The sequence below is a fragment of the Genypterus blacodes genome, unplaced genomic scaffold, assembly GCF_046128005.1.
Source record: "Genypterus blacodes isolate CSIRO-AG114 ecotype Tasmania unplaced genomic scaffold, CSIRO-AGI_Gbla_v1 ptg000073l_1, whole genome shotgun sequence".
NCBI classification, from domain to species: domain Eukaryota; kingdom Metazoa; phylum Chordata; class Actinopteri; order Ophidiiformes; family Ophidiidae; genus Genypterus; species Genypterus blacodes.
Genome location: NW_027466883.1, coordinates 2,510,340 through 2,530,000, shown reverse-complemented (window position 1 = coordinate 2,530,000; position 19,661 = coordinate 2,510,340). Strand labels below are relative to the sequence as shown.

The following is a 19,661-nucleotide window of genomic DNA, read 5'->3' as shown; positions in this document are numbered from 1 at the left end:
GGAGCCCCCGCACAGCTGGACGGGGTCATCCATCACCACATTCCTCTTGAACAGGATGGAGGGGGCCATGAAGGAGTAGCCCTGCACACACACACACACTCTTGATGTTTACATTTCCCTCAAACATTAAGCGTGGGCTGCAGAAGGACAACATGTCTGCGGCTTTAGTCTGATTCAATCGGAAGCACATCAACATATCACCGGTCGTGCTTTGATGCCTTTATTCACCGGAAAACTTTTATTTGTGGATTTAATCAAACGATCCATTGTCAAATCGGCCTGATAAACTCAATTCTGTTCATTTGCGGTTGACGGTTGGCTGTCCAGCTGTTGCTATTGTTAGACCTGTCATTTGTGGAGTGCTGCCTGTGTAATTCCAGCTGTGGGGAGCCCAGAGCTTGGAGCTGGCATGAATCTCTCCCTCCCTATTCCATACAGGCACGCACACGCACCCCACACATGCACACACACGCGCACAGCTGTGTGGTATGTAGTGACAGCCATGGATGGACGGAAGGATGGGTGTCGAATGAATGAGATGCCCTAAATTGCTGGGCTTGAATATTTGATTGCTCTGCCGTGAAATTACATCTTGGCGCTCTTAATGCAATTTTAATTTTGTTTTGTGAGGCACCGTGGGGGAGCAAGTGCACGGTGTAAAATGGGGGATTGCTGTCGTTATCTCAGAGATTGCTAGGCTTGCAAATTATAAAGACCGCACCAAATTTCAGACTGTATGAATGGCAGCTGAGAGCGACACGCGCCAAGATGAAGTTGGCAATCAAAGACAGAAGGCGTAACCGAGACAGACGTGGTGATGCTCTCCAAGTGTAACCTTTTATTCCATGAGAGAAGCCTGTTAATGGATCTATTGATCTGCCGCGCTCAAGCATCCAGAAGGCAATCAGAGATGAAATTTCATGCAATACATCAGACAGCCATCAGCTGGCACAGAGTTGTGGGCCATATTATGGTTCAAAGCTACATCAAAAATAGTCATTCACATCTGTTACCTCAATAAAAGCTGCATATGGCAGCAATTACGTCAATAAAAGACCCTTTACTCAATTTGAATACCAATGCACACAGACAGACTCGTGTTGACTTACAGCAACCTTTTGAGGACATTCACAACTTCACTTGATTACTTCAATTGCCGTTGAGTGCGTCAAATATAGTCCCAGACAAAACCTGGGTGATGTCTAATGCAATTTTTCATTTGTGTCAACATTTTACACCCGCCTGCCTACAAAGGCCCAGAGAAATGCAGTCACATAGAAGTGCGGCCCCTGGTTGCGATGACCACTCGAGGCCCCCGGTGTGCGTCCCCTTTCCTCCTACCTGGAAGATGCGGTCGCAGTTCTGAGGCAGCGCTGCGGGAGAGTAGGTGGGATCCATCCCTGTGAATTCCTCGGCAAAGTTGCTGACGTCCAGTTCGTCCCGGATCACCGGTTTGAACGGAGCGGGGACCCTCTTAGCTGCCAGGTCCTCCCAGGTTATTTTCTAAAAATCGGTTGAAATCATTACATGTGGCGTTCCAGCCCGCTCTGCTGTTACTTTACAGAATGTGAAATATTCAACAGGCGCTGAAATCTACCTGATAAAAAGGGTGTTTCTTCACATTTCCTGCTCCGTTAGAACCTGAGCCCAATCTCTTCTTTGGATCTTTGATGAGGAGTCGCTGGATGAGGTCTTTGGCCAGTGGTCCCATATCTTTGGGGAAAGGGGGGTCTTTTTTGGAAATCCTCCTGAGAGGGAGACAGACGCGGTGAGTGCGGGCAGAATCGTGACGTAAAGGACAACCGTGGTCGGACGTCGGAGGAAACGCGTACTTGGCAATGTCCGTGTGAGAGTTCTCGTCTCCGTCCACGGTAAACGGCGAGCCGCCTGTCAAAAGCTCGTACATCAGCACTCCGAGGCTCCACCAGTCCACCGCCTGGAATCCGTGAAAGCAGGCGCGCATGACATAAGCTCAACAAACTAAAAAAGGCAAAAAGCTCAACGTTTCCGCAAGCGCTACCTTATCGTGTCCGGACTCTCCTCCTTCCACGATCTCTGGAGCCATGTACTCTATGGTGCCACACACAGAGAACGCTCTCTCCACCTGGGTTAGTGCAAACACACACACACACACACACACACACACACACACACACACACACACACACACACACACACACACACACACACACACACACACACACACACACACACACACACACACACACACACACACACACACACACACACACACACACACACACACACACACACACACACACACACACACACACACACAGATCTATATGCTGTAACACGACACACAACGCATCTCTTCTGTCTTTGGACAAATCTAAGAAGAGACGAAGAAACCAGAACCCTAAGTTTTGGACGCATTATTGTTGAGCTGTACAGTACCTGATCGAACTCTTTACTCAGGCCAAAGTCTGTGAGTACGATGTGACCGCTTGAGTCCAGCAGAATATTCTCGAGCTTCAGGTCCCGGTACACAATCCCAAGCTGCAACAAGGCGCCATGTTAAGAGAAACGTCCACCTACATTTTGGTTCTGAAAATGGAACGTGCGTCGATTCGAGTTACCTTGTGTAGATGCTCCAATGCCAACACGATCTCTCCGCTGTAAAGGGCTACTTCCTGCTCCTTGAACCTCACCCTTTGTACCAAGTGTGTGAAGAGCTCCCCGCCGTTTACGTAATCTATAACGGAAGACGTTGTTTACAGAGGTTAATCGTGACGTTCCACTGGATCGTCCACGCATGTCGAACAATCAAACAGTCTGGACATTCTCAACACAAAGACGAGGATTCCAAAAATAAAAAGTCCTCACCGAGAATGAGATGCAGCTTGGTGTCCGTCTGGAAGGCGTAGTGAAGCGTGACAAGGAATGGTGACTGGCGGATGTGCTCCAGGACTTGGCGTTCCGTCCGTGTGTGTTCAGCTGTCTTTGCTTTTTGTACAATGGTGGCCTTCTTCAGCACCTTCATGGCGTACAGCTTCCCTGCGTCGTGGCCGCTCACTTTCCTCACCAGGAAGACCTTGCCGTACGCTGGGGGATAAAGACAAGAAAAAAAAAGAGGGCAAACCTCAGTGAAAAAGCAAAAAGGAGTGGCTGAACGTTGGCAGGAAACATTGTGAGTTGAAGGGTAAACAGACAAACACTCACCTCCTGTTCCCAGCACCTTTAAGAGCTCAAAGTTCTCAATGCCCACCTTCTCTACATGGCCAGTCAAGTTGGCTGAAATCAGAGGGTGCAAGAGGATTCAATCATTTCAATCAAATCATCGTATTTTTCCAGTTGAAGGCTTTAAAATGACTCAAACTAAAACAAATAAATACAAGCAAACCAAGACAGAGAAATAAAAATTGGAATATTTTATGAGTTGTGTGTGCAGGTTGTCCAAGAAAATCGACTGTTCTCAACTCAGCTCCCACATGACCGACTAGCTGACGTTACGAAATACAAAAATTATCTATTAACTGTGTCTATTTAGCACTGCTGAAAGAGCCACATGCTGAATTTTGTGCAAAACTCTTGACTTGTACTTGAGTCACTGTTGCCAAAAGCGGTGGATACTTTGCATTGACATGAGTGCAACAAAATGCATTCTGGCATCTTGATACCAAATGGTCTGAGGGTCAAAGAAGTGGACTTTAAAGTGGACAATCAATTTTCCAATCAATCAATTTTAAGCCCTGGAGGAGTCAAGAGAGTCTTGGCAAGTGAAACTGAACATGTGGCCAGCAGCGGTGTCCTGCAGTCGCTCTGCTCAGCATCCAAGGGTGAAAGTGAAGTGAAAATAATACAAAGAGCACACGCATGACCGGTACACCGCCAGTTTCATGAAACGCTAAATCAAAACACGCAAAAGCGGACGAATGAATCATTCTGTGCAACTGCGAGTGAACTGGCAATATTGACTGGAAAACATTCATTATACCCCATAAATGATCTACACACACACACACACAAACACACAGACACACAGAGGCTCCTCTTGCATCGTGCCGTGTTGCCGTTGTTGCAGCCCACTGAGCATTGCGTGCACTCATACATTCATGTCCATTGTAGTGAACACATTCCTTCTGTCTCACTCTCTGGAAATAGGCAGCAACAACAGAGCACCGAGCAATTAAGGCAGGCAAACTATTTAGTTTTCTTGCTTCTCATTTTACACCCGAGAGGAGAATTGCCACAAATATTACCATTCCACTTTGTATCCCCTCCAACACAACAATACCGTCCTCCAAATTGGAGGTCAAAGGTTCAGGTTGCATAACAGCTCGCACTGCCAAGGCTAAGTTTAATTTCAATGCTTATTAATAGATGGACAGAGGTGTCCAATCAGGTCAGGACTTACTGATGGACAAGAGGGAACTTCTTCAATCTGTAGGTGTGTCAAGGGGGACGCAAATGCGCTTCCACTGATCAAGCTTTTCTCGGATATTAGACGTAGGCAGCCCATTTGACAACATTCACTATGTTGATCTAAAGGGGATAACGCTTGCAGCAAGGGTCCAAACCCATGTGAAGATGTAGTGTTTGATTCGGTATGAAGATATGAGTGTCACTAACTAGACTGACGGCATATTTAGGGCAGGGCAGTGAACAGGGGGTGCAGTCTAGTCATGTTGCAGCCTGAAAACGACAGTCGTTACAAAACAGATGCAGCCTTTTTCCCTCCTTTATTAACCCAAATCCACAACAAACGGGCAAATACAGGCAAATCCAAGTTGTTTAGCATGAATAAACTGCAAAACTATCATTTAAAGTTTTGAGGACATCACATATGTAGGCAAATAGAGAGTTTCTCAAGTGTAATGATTGAACATTTTGTACAATGTATCTTTTTAGCGTCCAATTTCATCCAGAAACCCCTGCGAATTGTACCTGACCTGCTCTAATGGTGATTGTTGTCATATTTGGGGGGCGGGGGTAATAGTACATATCAACCTGTTCACTAGTTCATACTTTAATGACGTAGTTGATACGCTTATTATTACACAATTGGGGTCATTGTCATTCAGTTAAACATTCTTTGGTAGTGAGGAGCTGACTTGTAAAACATTATGACTTATTAGGCAAAAATGAAGCCAAGCAAGAGGTAGCTTTAATGTAGCGGCGTCCGCGCTCCTCAGCTACTGACTAGTTAGTAGTTAACTAGTAGCGGCCGCTAACAAATGTACGAGTTAAACTAGAAAACAGCACATTTTGACGCTGTGGTGCTGATGTTTTCGTTTCATGTAAACAGCTATAGCTTCGTTTCACGTCACAACTCCGTCTGACCCGCGTTGTTACTGATCTCGTCTGGTCAACGTGAGCAAACTTGGCTGGATTACGTTAGTTTACATAAGTTAGCTGGTCAGCGAGCTAACGTTAGCCTTCCCCTGCCATTTTTGGATTTGAGTGTCGTTAGCAGCGATCACTGCAAACGCCCATTCACACTGACAGCTGCCTCCTCCAAGCTAACTCGGCTATACGGCGAACATTTATCCAGTCACACGTGTCTCCAGAATATAAGTGGCAAATAATAAATAGACTGGGTGAAGGTTACAACTAGCTGGTAGATAACTTACCATTCTTGAGCTCATGTTTCACAGTAAACAGGTCACCTTCTCTGGAAGATCCCTCCATCGGGGATGGCATCGTAATTTCCAATTCCAATTATCTTTAAAGATGCTAATCAGACAAGGCTGCGTTCACCCCGCGATGTGAACATGCAAAGCGGAATTATTCATATAGGGAACAAAACGTTTTTACGTTAAGCAACAAACTTCAATATATAGAAAGAATGTTGTTCCTACAGGCAGCTGCAAGCAAACCAGAGGAAACACTTGCTTCTTCCAGCACAGCGCCACTAAGCTACCACTACCTTCGCAACCAGGCAGTCCCGCTGATCTGATTGGTGTTGCTATGTGGAACTCTAACCGGTGATTGGCTGCTTTCATGTTAGAGACACACGGTCCCGCCTTCCTTCACAGGCTGGTGCTGCTTTCAATGACCCTCATACGCTCACACAGACACTCTTGGCCAAAGAAGCCTTAATAATACATTAATAATAGCAGACTGACCAGTTGCAAAGTGTGATTTTAAAATTAAACACTGCATCTAATGTGTCCACAACCACCACAACAACTACTACTACTATAGCTACTGCAACAACTACCGTATTATTTTAAGTACAATTCCTCGTAATTTTTGTATTCATTTCTGGAAATAACAAATTATAGTAATTGCGTCGAGTAAACACAACTGCTGTTTAATTAATATGGCAGCCCAGTTGCTTTTTAACACAGGCAAGCACCAGTAATCCTGGTCCACGCATATACAGTATTTGTACACTACGCTACTTTGTATACGTATACAGATTGTCAAACAATTGGTATAAGCAATGAAAAGCTTAATATCAAATTTCTAAAAGAATATTTAAATTTTGGCAACTTTTGTCATTACGTGGGCACACATCTGTTTTGTACGATCCACATCAGAATATCTGAAATTATAGCTGTGAATGTACTGCACTCACACCGGGGGGAAATAGTAATTGTAATAGTAATCGGAAGGAATAGGAATTGGAATAGGGATACTAGTTTATTGTATACGAACTACCACAACAATGCACTGCCATTTAAATCGTTATATGATTTATAATATTAGTATCACAATATCATCTTTCTTTGCTTCTGTGGACAGAAGATGGTGCTGTTGTAAAACCGTAAAAGTGTATTCTCTGTAGCTGTGAAATATAACAGCTACATTATTCATGTTTAGGTAAGTATTGAAGGAAGTTACAAATTATTGAACATTGACAAATTGTTTGATGGAACTTCTATTTAGAATTTCTATTTCAGTAGCAGATTTGACAGCTTCACAACTTATTTGTAATGGTATCCTTGGTGTTGCATATGAGCCCTTGAGATGCAGATCTGCCCATCTCAAAACCTGGAATAAACACTGGAGAGAATACATTAATTAAATAACCTACAGTGCATTCTACGATTCTAAGAGCTGATCTTTTGGCAGAAAATTGCTTAAAGATTAACTATATATAGGCTGACATTTTACCTTTCATAGTTTCATTTAACGTGCTCGGTTTTTTCGTCTGTCTAATAATTAAGATCAAATTAGAATACGCAATGTGCAAAAACTCGAAATATGCATGTTGAGCTCAAACGGGATGAATGCTTACAGTGATTTTGTTTAAAGTTTGAAGTCAAGGAAAGATATTTCTATCTGATTTGAGTACTCTGCCTCCGCCTTGAGGTAGCATGTGGTCATTGCTTTCCAGTGGCCTATTATTAATTCCATTGATCTCTTGAATATGCACACATTTGGGACCATAATATAATATATTAGTTATATTTGTTTTGAAAACCATAAATGAAATGAACAACATATTGTGAAATCAAGACGACTACTTGACTGAATAAGTAGATGACCAAAAACCAGGAAGAAACCAAATCACAGGAGACAAACTTTAATATATAACGAAAAATGGCAATAGATAGAAACAAGTCACTCATGTTATATCAGCTCGAGTCCCCGCAACGATACAACAATGAACGTTTCAAAAAGATGCAGAATTTTTAGAAGGGGTTGTATTAAACTCCAAATGTTTAATATGTATGTTTAATATAAATGTTTAATATGTATGTTTAATATAAATGTTGTATTAATTCCAAATGTTAACTTCACGTTAACATTTGGGAATGAATAAAAAATATTTTTCATTGAAGTTTAAATTAAACAACCATTAGCATGCTGAATCATTGAAGCGTGCTGACTTAGTCAACTGACCAATCACGGAAGAGTTTCTGAAAACCCAGCCAACAGGTGCGGGTCTGACCGGTGGCTTCTGGTCCACGTGATCCAGCTTTCAGGAAGTGAAACGACGTTGCCTATCTTGCGTTTCTCCTATCTTTGGTACCAATGATAGAATTTGGACAGCTAGCTTAGCTACTCCTCCTGCTCGCCCTGACCTCCGCTCGCAATATGGCTGGTGTTCGAGCCCTTGGTGTTCTTTCCCGGATATCATCAAGGAAATATGCTATCATTTCAGGTAGAGACATACTTTGTTATATGAAACTCACTGCAAGTCAGCGGAGACAAATGTCCCGAGAATATGGCACTTAGATCCTAGCTGGGGTAATTAGCTAGCTGTTAGCTCTGGAGAATGCTACCTCAGGTGTCACGGACTTTTTGTTTATTTTCACAACTCACGTTTATCACATGAAACGACTAAACAATGAATGACAAACAATGCGATTGTCACATTTCTTTTGTACCTAAAGAAAACTTGAAAGTCGGCTAGTTTATGCTAAATCCCTGCCGTTATAAAAATAACGAAGCAGTTATTCGAATCTAGACAGCTCTTAAACATTAGTGTAGGTTTCAGGGAGACGAGATGAGACAGAAACAGTAAAATGTGGAGTTAAGTTTCCATCCCTTCAACATTCAACTAGTCAACCAAAGACGTCCCCCCCCCCCCCCATGGCTGTCCTAGCTCTGTCTGAATGAGAGGCGGGGAATGTAGGTGAAAGGTTGTGTTCCACTGGTGACTGTCAGTACGGCTGAGGCTGTTTGAGGTCAATATTATATATATAATGTCCATGTGATATTAATGTGTCAGATGCGATAATCTACTTCTAAACTCATCTGCAGGCTGGAATATAAAGTGTTTAGCAGTTATTAGTTGTTAGTTGTTAGTCCTACTTTGTTTTGTGTAACAATTATAGTATCACATAACACTGCTCATTGTTTGTCCTCTTGCAGGCAGCAGATTCCGCACCTTCTCAGTAGCTCCAGCCATGCTCGGTACAGTATTAGTCAAATATAATCTGATTCCTATAATAAAAGTATAATAACAACTTCTAACTTGACATTGTTTTGCTTTTCTATTTATAGCGCGGTTGCACGTGAACGCTGAGGTGAAGGGAGATGTCGGTGTCGTCAGGATCAACGACCCAAACTCCAAGGTGCGACGATGTCAGAGGGATGAATCATTTTCTTTTTTTTTTGATGTCACCATTAAATGTGACTTAAATGTTTTGATTGTCCATCCAGGTGAACACCCTGTCAGTCCAAATGCAGACAGAAATGGGAGAAGTAATGACAGAAATGTGGGCCAACAATGCTGTTCAAAGTATTGTTATCATCTCTTCTAAGCCTGGCTGCTTCATAGCTGGGGCAGATATTAAGTAAGAGAAACCTTCTGAAATTGCTTGAATATTAAATCTTGTGACATTTGTGTGTGAGACAATGATCTATGAAGGGACCCGTCTCTTCATGTGAGTGTCTATTGGTAAAACAATTATTAGTTTAAATCCCAACTAGTGTGATTTGGTTTTTTTTTTAAAGCTAAAAGAAGTTTGTTGAAGCTGTTTAATTGAAATGTACTGACACCCGTTTCCTCCTTTACAGCATGATAAAGGCCTGTAACACTGCAGAAGAGGCCACCCAGCTTTCTCAAGAGGGGCAGAAAAGTTTTGAGGCGTTCGAAAAATCACCGAAGCCCATTGTTGCTGCCATCAATGGCTCTTGTTTAGGAGGAGGCCTAGAGGTGACGCATAAGTTTAGCCAACCACTAGGTAGTTTGGACCTCTGATGACTGCAATGATTGAGAATAACATTTGATCTTATTGTGATCCCTGTGTTTCAGCTCGCCATCGCATGTCAGTACAGAGTTGCCACAAAAAGCAAGAAAACAGTTCTTGGTACTCCTGAAGTCATGCTGGGTCTGTTACCTGGAGCCGGTGGCACTCAGAGGCTCACCAAAATGGTTGGTACAAGTGGGATGAACTGATCTAGTCTGGATATGAGTCACATTAACTGTTACACTCACCTTTGTCAGCTATGTAACCCCATAGACATCCTATCAAGTGTTTCTTGTGTAAAGTAAAGCTCCCCAAGCACTTGTTCAGAGTAATCTGTCAATGGTCTTAATTGGATTTAGATGTTTGCTTGACGCTTTAGCATAGAAACTAGACCACAAGACACTCCTGTCTACTTGTGGTGTGTATTCCACTGTTACTACTGTCTGTCCGTTTAAAAATAGCATCAAAGCTTCGATAACAGAGAGACAAAAATAATTGAATCGCATATCCAGCTGTGTTAACGAACGATTTACTGTCAACCTAATTTCAAAACCAAGATGTTGACCTTGTTGTGGCTATCTTTAGGTTGGTCTTCTTGCAGCCTTTGACATGATGCTGACAGGAAGAAATATCCGAGCAGATAAAGCCAAGAAGATGGGACTGGTCCACCAGCTAGTGGACCCTCTAGGTGAATCTCTGACTTAGATTTGATTTAGAAAAGACCGGCTATGATCTCTGACAAGCTTCCAATGACTGCTTCTGTCTTACTGTGCAGCAACGACAATGTTGCCCTTCCTCAGCAGCTTGTTACAATGTGATTCTTGCGGTATTTGTTGGCGCCTCAGTGGATCTTCAGCGTTAAAGTGTTTGTCTTCAATCTGAGCTGTTTTGAATCGGCATTTTGGTGTTTCACTGTAGGTCCTGGGTTGAAAAGTCCAGAGGAGAGAACAATGGAATATCTGGAGGAAGTTGCAATTGAGTATGCAAGAGGAATTGCCAGCAACAAAATTGCTCTAAGCAAACCGAAAGGGATGATGCAGAGTGAGTGACACCGGACGGATTAACATGCAGCGGCTTTGTTTTTAAAATTCCCATTGAAATAATTGTTTTTGTCTGCGCAGAAATTGTAGATTACGTCATGAGCTATGAGTTTGTACGGAATCAAGTGTACAAAACTGTTCACAACAAGGTCATGAAGCAGAGCAAGGGACTTTACCCAGCACCCCTGAAAATCATCGATGTAAGTAACAAGTCATTCACTACGCAATCATATTTCCCAGGAACAAGCAAAAACTCCACATTGTAGTCTGTTTGAGAATCTAGTCTCTTTTGCCATCTCTGCCTTTGGTCCTTTATTTAAGTGAAAGTAACACACACCTGTATCGTTTCCCCCTCCTCGCAGTGTGTGAAGGCTGGAGTAGAACAAGGTCCCGTTGCTGGATACTTGGCTGAATCTCAGGTAGGAGGAAAGAAGAAGTTGCTTTTTTACATCACATTTGATAATAATGTGGTCGCCACAGTGATGCAGGTTAAAGCTCATTTCTTTTCAATTTGTCTCGTCAGAATTTTGGTCACTTGGCAAAAACATTAGAATCGGCGGCCCTCATCGGTCTCTACCAAGGTCAAGTTGCGTGCAAGAAGAACCGCTTTGGAGCCCCAGAGAAAGACGTGAAGTGAGCAGATGATCTCAAATAGCATGCAAACATATCAGAGTGTGTAACGTGTTAGATTAGTCACTATCAGACTTATGGGTGGCTATCCTTATGAATCTTAGGCACTCGCATGTCTATGATTGAGGCATGGAAGTGTGTTTGGGTTTGTTTGTTTTCGTTTGTCCCTAAATCGTCTCTTTATTGTTCATAACTAGGACCCTTGCCATCTTGGGAGCAGGTCTGATGGGAGCGGGTGTGGCCCAGGTGACTGTGGACAAAGGTGTCCACACCATTCTGAAGGACACCACTGTGCCTGGACTTGCCAGGGGGGAGCAGCAGGTCTACAAAGGGTGGGGCTCTTTAGGATGGTTTCTCATATTCACTTTACATGAATTCTCTAGGCCGTTAAGATTTAATCATAGAAGCTACAGTCGACGTTGTCAGCGTGTTGAAAGAATAATTGTGTTGGTCAGGCTCAACGACAAAGCCAAAAGGAAGAACATCACAACCTTCGAGAGAGACTCCATTCTGTCCAACTTGACCGGTCAGCTGGATTACAGCGGCTTTGAGAAGGCCGACATGGTGATCGAGGCCGTGTTTGAAGACATCAACATCAAGCACAAGGTTTTGAAGGAAGTTGAAGCTGTAAGTTGAACGGGACCTTGTGACAGGTTTTTGCTTTGTTTGTAACGATGTAATAGTCGGGGATGCTTAGCCGCGACGTGATGGAGCGTTCATGTGTCTGCAGGTGGTTTCCCCACACTGTATATTTGCCAGCAACACGTCTGCCCTCCCCATCAAAGAGATCGCCGCCGCCAGCAAGAGGCCAGATAAGGTTTGTTTTTCCGAATCTCCTGCATCAGATCTAAAGCACGTTTGTTCTGCATGAATGAAACGGCATCGCTGAGCGTCGTCACCGTGTCCCTCAGGTCATCGGGATGCACTACTTCTCCCCTGTGGACAAGATGCAGCTCCTCGAGATCATCACCACCGATCAGACCTCCAAGGACACAACGGCCGCCGCTGTGGCAGTGGGCCTGAAGCAGGGCAAAGTCATCATAGTTGTCGGGGTGAGCATCACGTGGTCACGATGTAGGATGAACTGACTGAGGTTGAAACACGAGTAACACCAATGACATTTATAACCCGTCTTTCTTTGCAGGATGGACCTGGCTTCTACACAACGAGGTGTTTGGCCCCCGTGTTGGGAGAGGCTGTCAGACTACTTCAGGTTCGTAGGCAAAGCATTACGATATAGCACGCCTGCTCAGCTTCCGTCCTCTTGCCTGGGATCTACTCCTGCAGTGACACGTAGTTAGAAGTCCTTTCGCTCATTGTTAACATGTTTATGATATTATTTTCTCCCATTGTTTGCCCGCAGGAAGGGGCAGGCCCTAAGAAGTTAGACGCTCTCACCACAGGCTTAGGGTTCCCCGTGGGTGCAGTGACGCTGATCGACGAGGTCGGCGTGGATGTCGCCGCCCACGTGGCAGAGGACCTTGGCAAAGCTTTCGGCTCGCGGCTGGGTGGCGGAAATCCTGAAGTTCTGAAGACCATGGTGGACTTAGGGATTAAAGGTATGGGGTCATTTTAAAGGATCGAGGACTTTAAACTTTAACCCACATAACGCACCCCGCAGGTCATTAACTACTTCTTCCTTTAGGCCGTAAATCCGGAAAGGGCTACTACATCTACCAGCCAGGGCTGAAAGGCAAACATGTCAACCCAGATATTGAAGGAATCCTAGAGAAATTCAAGATGACACCAAATCCTGCTGTGTGAGTCGCCACTGGACAATCGTAGAAGTCACAAAAACGAGTCATTTGATTTCCACATTGTTTTCGAGTTGGATTGAGTCTGATAAATTGCTCGCCCGTGCTTTTCAGCTCATCAGACTCGGACGTGCAGTACCGGCTCGTGTCTCGATTCGTCAACGAGGCCGTGCTGTGCCTGCAGGAGGGCATCTTGAACAACCCCATGGAAGGAGACATCGGGGCTGTGTTCGGGCTGGGATTCCCCCCCTGCCTCGGAGGTCAGAGTTCAATCATGTGTCTGTCTGTCCGATTAAGAGCCCCGACTGACTAGCATTCTGTAATTGTGACCGTCCTGACCCGTTTAGTCCCCGTAGAGTAATGTTCGGAAGGGCAGACCCGATCCATATGAACGATTGACATGTACTGTACGCAGCAGCAGTATCTCAGAATACCAATTCTCACATCTGCTTGTGCCCCAGGACCTTTCCGCTTCGTGGACTCCTTCGGCGCCGACAAGCTGGTGGACAAGATGAGGAGGTACGAAGCCGTCTTTGGAGACCAGTTCACTCCTTGCCAGCTGCTGTTGGACCACGCCAAGGACCCCAGCAAGAAGTTCCACCAGTGACCCAATCCACCACGTGCCAGCAGTACTTAACAGAAATCCATTCTGCCGCTTGGATGTGCCTAACGTTTATACAATAAAGACATTGAAAAGTCAGTGTCGGCAGAAATGGACGGGGTTATTTTCCCCTGTACTTTAAGCACTATTGATCTAGTTTGTGTATATAGTTTGGGGATGCCTCAACATCCAAATATGGAGTCACTGTAACTGCAAAAGAAATTAAAATGTTTCTCAAAATGGAATCATTAATTTTCAACAATAATGGATGATCCACCAGTGTGTTTTTATACCTGAATGGTTTTTGTTTTCGATGGCCTGATTGGAGAGGTTGTGTAAATGTTGAAGCACTTAATTAAAAACCTGTTATTAAATCAAATCTCTGTGGAAGAAAAAAAAAAGTTCACCTGCTAGTCGGAGTGTTGTTGTTTCATCATCATCGCGATAGCAGAAACAAACCATTGGATCGGAATGCTCGCATCCAATTCGTCGTGCGGGTCACATGGTTGTTTCCCATTGTCCGCAGCGGCGCAGGGTGTGTACAGCGGGAAGGCTGCGTGGGTTGGGCCGTGGGACGTCTGGGTGTGTTTTTCCTTCGGACTCGGACGCACATCGCAGCATCCTTTCAAGCCTCGTGTCATCGCTTCCTTGCCGAAAAGATGCTGAGGATGGAGGAGAGAGTGTTTGTGTTTGCGTGTGTGTGCATGTCTGGATCATCAAATCTGCTCTTTATGAGGTGTGCCTGACTGGTTTCAGCAAAAGGAAAGTGAAGACAGTGAAGAAGAAGTGGCGCACCTGTATGGAGAAGAAGGACGCGGATTGTAAAGATGGATTTTAAAGGCGGTTTTAGCTGTTCGAGGTGGTGACGATTGTTATTTTTGCCGATTGCGACTAAAATGTCTAAATCCAAACATTGTGAGGCGGTCAGGGTGGTGGTCCGCTGCAGACCATTCGGCAGGAGAGAGGAGAAAGCTGGATGTGAGAGCATTTTGGAGATTGATGATAAACTGGGGCAGATCACCATGAGGAACCCGAAGGCGCCACCTGACGAGCCGATGAAAACATTCACCTTTGATTCGGTCTACGGCTGGGATTCAAAACAAAACGACATTTATGATGACACAGTGAGACCTCTCGTGGATTCCGTGCTGAAAGGCTTCAATGGGACGATATTTGCTTATGGACAGACTGGGACTGGTAAAACACACACCATGCAAGGGGTTTCACATGATCCAGAGAGGAGAGGAGTCATACCTAATTCATTCCAGCATATTTTCACTCAAATATCCAGAACTCAGAATCAAAAGTACCTGGTGAGGTCGTCGTATCTTGAAATTTACCAGGAAGAAATCAGGGACCTCCTTTGCAAAGATAACAACAAGAAGCTGGAACTTAAAGAAAACCCTGAGTTTGGGGTGTATGTGAAGGACCTGTCCTCTGTGGTCACTAAGGACGCCACAGAGATTGAACATGTCATGAACATAGGCAACCAGTCTAGATCTGTAGGTTTCACCAAGATGAATGAACGCAGCTCCCGGTCTCATGCCATCTTTCTCATAACCGTGGAGTGCAGCGAGGAAGGGCCAGATGGCGAGGACCACATCCGAGTTGGGAAGCTGAACATGGTTGACCTGGCTGGCAGCGAGCGTCAAAGCAGGACAGGTGCCAAAGGTGAGCGGCTGAAGGAAGCAACCAAAATCAACCTGTCCCTCTCAGCACTGGGGAATGTCATTTCAGCTTTGGCGGATGGGAGGAGCACCCATGTCCCTTACAGAGACTCAAAACTGACCCGCTTGCTCCAGGACTCACTGGGTGGCAATGCCAAAACGGTCATGATAGCCACTGTGGGACCGTCGCACAAGAGCCACGACGAGTCCTTGGCCACGCTGAGGTACGCCAGCAGGGCCAAGAAGATAAAGAACAAGCCTCGGATTAATGAAGATCCCAAAGATGCCCTGCTGAGGGAGTTCCAGGAGGAGATTGCACGCTTGAAAGCCCAACTAGAGGAGCGAGGGATGCTTGCAAAGGAGAGGAGGAGGAGGAGAAGGGACAGCAAAAGACTCAGCAAATGTATGGCTGGCATGGAAGAGGAGATCTTCAAGGAGAGGGATGCGGAGGCGTGGAAAGCAGCTGCGGATGAACAGGATGTGGAACGTAGCATGAAAGGGGAAAGTGAGAAGTTTCTAAGTTGTGCCAGCGCCTGCCAGGGGGGCTGTGAGAAGTTCAGGCAACTAGATGGAAACAGAAACAGCGTGTGTGAAACGCCTATGGATCAAGAAACTCTGGAGAAGATCATTGAGAAATATAAGGTAGCTGTAAACATGATGTACCATGGCCAAATATGATACAGTGTCTGATAAATGACACGCTGACAGAACAAAAGAGTTTCCCATCAATAATTAATTGCATTTCTTTGTTCGCAGGCGATGGAAAGTAAACTGTTAGTTGGAGGAAAGACCATAATTGATCACACCAATGAACAGCAAAAAATGCTTGAGCTGAAGAGGCAGGAGATTGCAGAGCAGGTAAATAATGACTAATATAAAATCAATAATGTATTACAATTGATTGAATGAATGACTCGGTAATGCTTTGGTAGCGGTTGTGAATGAATACACTTATCACTTTTAAACTGAGCAAAACAGTGCATGTAGTGGAATGGAAAGCGTATAAATGTGTATTGTTCAAAACCTGATGTTGTTACAATTCAAAGTTTGTATTGCTGTGAATGTTTTTGCAGATAAGGCAAGAGAGAGAGATCCAGCAGCAGATGTTGTTGCAGGACGAGGAGACGTTAGAAATGAGAGAGACGTTCTCCTCCTTACAGCAGGAGGTGGAACTTAAGACCAAGAAACTGAAGCGGGTAAGATGACTCACCCAGCGATATCACTGTCCCCAATGACGTAATCCAGAAGTGTCGTATCTGTTGTAGACAACACAGATCTCTGGTGGGTCCCGATGCAAATGTCATTTTCTCATTTCTGGTGGGTGGAAATGATTCCTAGCTATGTTTCTAACTGTAATTATAGATGTATAATTTGAGGAAATGTCCCGTTTCTCAAATCCATTCACACACTCACACCGATTTATGCCATTGTTGTTACGTCATACAGCTTGTCCAGTGCAGCCGTAATGATGAAATGATTAATGCGTCCTTGTTTCTCGTTTTGTGCAGTTATATGCCAAACTGCAGTCAGTGAAGGTGGAGATAGGAGACATCTTTGAAGAGCATGTTGTAACCAGACAGGAGCTTGAGCAGACACAGAGTGAACTCACCAGAGAGCTCAAGTACAAGTGAGTATCCAGATAATTGTTCATTGACATCATTTTGCTGTGATTTGTTAATGTATTTTTCATTTTGTTGTGTGTTTGTTTCTTGAGGCATTCTTTAGTTGACCCGCATGTATTACGTCCTGCAGGTATCTATTGATTGAGAATTTTATACCCCCGGAGGAGAAGAACAAGATTATGAATAGGCTGCACTTTGATAGCGAGGAGGATCAGTGGAAACTCCAACCAGTCATTCCATCAGAGAGGTTAGTGATTGATTTCACAATATCAGATACTCTAAGTGTTGGCTTAAAGAATTAAAGGCACTCTGTACAGGACAACACTGTGTTACACTCTGCTGCCCTGCTCTGTACGGGCTGAGGAAGCTTGCATTACATTGTGGTCTGCTCATACTTCTGAGTCAATTTCGCTCAGTACGATTTTGCAAACAATATTGAGTCAAGAGCAAAGACACTGTAGTTTTATTATTAAAGACTGAAAAGGCTTTAAAATATGTACACACCCCAATTAGTCCAATGTGAAACACTGCTTTGGTTCTATTATCTTTGACTACCACATATTATCCACATCTGAGTACAGCAGGTTCACACTTGTGCTTTACAGACAGTCAGGAACAGGAAACAGGAAATTGGTAACTGCAGTAAACATTACGGTAGCAGGTTGATGTAAAGTAGTCATGGCAAAGAACCGTGTTACTTTAACCACACATTACCTACAATGCATTTAACACCACAAATCAATAATATACTGTACAATCAAGTGGGTCTTCCAATTTAACCATTATACATTTGTATAAAGGAGGCCAGGCTGACCTCTTTATTTAGACCACATCTGGAGCATCAAGTACATTAATAATGACTTAATTTCATTCTTTCTCTTTACACCAGTGCACCCACCCGGGCCAGGAGAAGGCCTCTCTCGGCTATGGGATACAAGAGGCCAATCAGCCAATATGCACAGATGGCTCTTGCCTCGGCAATTGGCGCCTCATCTAGATACCAGGTCAGTGCTGTAGATTCATTAATGGCACAGCACAGTACAGAAAATAGTAGTGATAAATCATCAGCACTGTAGTTCTCATGAAGATCGTCACTTCTTGAGGACATTCATCAAAGCTTGACTCTCATCTATTCTACAGGGTGAGAATATTATGTTGTTGGAGTTAGATATGAGTCCACCCACCATGTTCAACTTGGACCTTAATGGAGCGCACCTGGAAAGAGCTTTCTCGCCCAGGCTGATACCCGATCCTCTGGCAGATGTTTGCATTAGGGACATGGCCACTGCATCACGAGTCAGGAAATCCAGATCCTGGTGAGAGAACATCTTATTAATAAGGCAACAGATCCTTAAAGTGTCGCAAGTGTGTTGTATTGCAACAGCAACGTTTGGAAGAATACGTTTTTTTAGGAATTGTGATCTCAAATTGGTTTATAGAACTGCGTCAGTCTCTAAGATACACGTGACGATTGGTGGTCATTTGCAGTATATATATAGTCGTATTGTATGTATTTTGTCTTCAGTATAAAATAGCTAACTCAGATTTGTGCAAATGTCTGCAGGTATCAGGCACCACAAGCAGCATCTGTCCCATCTTCCTCATCATCCACCGCTCTTGCATCCGGACCTCAGTGCTTCTCTCACTCTCAGCGGCCGAGGCCTTCCTCTGCTGCCTACCTTCCACCGGAGAGTCCAATTCAGAAAAGCCCCTGAAGAGGTGGCACACTGGATTCCAGACTGGATAAAGGGCCCCTGGGAAGGATGGGGAAAATCCTAATTCAGTTAACCTCGATTTGAAGTTGATTTTGTAACTTTTCTCCCCCCCCCCCCGGGTTGAATTAATTCAGTAAGCATGTATTCGATGTAATAGAAAGACAAACGTGTCATGCTTGTAACATGAATGTCGTGGTGAGTGGAGCTCTTGAAAGTGATCCTATTTTTGCTGACTTTTTGCCTACTGTTTTGCCTACTGTTGCCTAAATGTGTAGTTTCTCTTTGCTTACCGTGGAAATAGCACAGCCAGATCTGCCATTTGCCTAACCTGTGGCCACGTGTAAAATTACAAATCCAGGTCATACATAAAGTCTTTGAAATTTCTTTAGGCCTTACACTCAGAAACTCTTTTCAATTGTAACAATCTACCTGCCTCTAGTTGTATTACCTGCTGTTTTTCTTAAAGCTAGAGGACTGCAAAATCATCACAATACCATAAAGCCAAACCAGTGCAGGGAGACTCCCAGTAGGGAACTCCTGGTGAAGCCTGTATGCCTGATTCATTGTTGCTTCAATTTCTAGCTAAATTATTTGTGAGATAAAATATGTGAAGAAAATTGCAGTGCAATCTTGATTACCTGCCTTATTTTTTCATAGTTGTGAGATTGTGCGAAAAAAAAATCCATTTGTTTATGCATAAAAATAAACAGACTGAGATTATGCTACAATTGTCTACTGCATTTCTAGAATTTAACATGAATAAAAAATACATAAATTATTCTCATTCTGAAAAGTAAAAAAGCTTGTAAACAAACGAGAAGCGAATTCTTTCCAAATGTTTTTGCACGTGATGATTTAAAAAAAAGATGAGGAATAGCTTCGTTCTGTAGATTATATCAAATACAAATCTCTACAAATACATTGCAGTATTTAAATTTCCCCTGACTACCCCAATTATTGCCATTACATGTCCTCTGTAGTAAACACTCGCTTCTTAGAACACTTTTGCTCTATTTTTTAA

The 19,661-nt window shown here is 43.9% G+C and overlaps 3 protein-coding genes across 3 annotated transcripts in view; 2 read left to right on the top strand and 1 right to left on the bottom strand.

The window, feature by feature from the left end:
- The window catches only part of rps6ka5 (ribosomal protein S6 kinase, polypeptide 5), a 16,503-nt gene extending 10,613 nt beyond the window's left edge, over nt 1-5,890 (bottom strand). Inside the window, exons 1-10 of the mRNA XM_076157422.1 lie at nt 5,595-5,890; nt 3,184-3,255; nt 2,848-3,066; nt 2,601-2,716; nt 2,419-2,520; nt 2,021-2,104; nt 1,833-1,936; nt 1,598-1,748; nt 1,342-1,503; nt 1-81 (exon numbers count right to left, since the gene is read on the bottom strand). The exon at nt 1-81 is cut by the window's left edge and continues 45 nt beyond it. Coding sequence (XP_076013537.1) covers nt 1-81; nt 1,342-1,503; nt 1,598-1,748; nt 1,833-1,936; nt 2,021-2,104; nt 2,419-2,520; nt 2,601-2,716; nt 2,848-3,066; nt 3,184-3,255; nt 5,595-5,664 — 1,161 coding nt within the window. The 5' untranslated portion in view covers nt 5,665-5,890. The remainder of the gene's footprint in view (nt 82-1,341; nt 1,504-1,597; nt 1,749-1,832; nt 1,937-2,020; nt 2,105-2,418; nt 2,521-2,600; nt 2,717-2,847; nt 3,067-3,183; nt 3,256-5,594) is intronic.
- Nucleotides 5,891-7,921: 2,031 nt separating this feature from the next.
- Nucleotides 7,922-14,023, top strand: hadhab (hydroxyacyl-CoA dehydrogenase trifunctional multienzyme complex subunit alpha b). The gene is made up of 20 exons (XM_076157670.1): nt 7,922-8,077; nt 8,791-8,832; nt 8,923-8,993; nt 9,082-9,215; nt 9,439-9,577; nt 9,677-9,796; nt 10,197-10,299; nt 10,530-10,652; nt 10,733-10,851; nt 11,014-11,070; nt 11,175-11,284; nt 11,479-11,613; nt 11,737-11,908; nt 12,012-12,098; nt 12,193-12,333; nt 12,426-12,494; nt 12,645-12,840; nt 12,927-13,041; nt 13,150-13,295; nt 13,497-14,023. The coding sequence occupies exons 1-20, from the start codon at nt 8,011-8,013 to the stop codon at nt 13,640-13,642; spliced, it is 2,292 nt and encodes a 763-aa protein (XP_076013785.1). The 5' UTR covers nt 7,922-8,010; the 3' UTR covers nt 13,643-14,023.
- A 509-nt stretch (nt 14,024-14,532) lies between these two features.
- kif3cb (kinesin family member 3Cb) lies at nt 14,533-18,649 on the top strand. Its single transcript, XM_076157605.1, has 8 exons — nt 14,533-15,945; nt 16,060-16,161; nt 16,377-16,499; nt 16,812-16,930; nt 17,056-17,172; nt 17,815-17,929; nt 18,066-18,241; nt 18,490-18,649. The coding sequence occupies exons 1-8, from the start codon at nt 14,533-14,535 to the stop codon at nt 18,638-18,640; spliced, it is 2,316 nt and encodes a 771-aa protein (XP_076013720.1). The 3' UTR covers nt 18,641-18,649.
- The last annotated feature ends 1,012 nt before the right edge of the window (nt 18,650-19,661 follow it).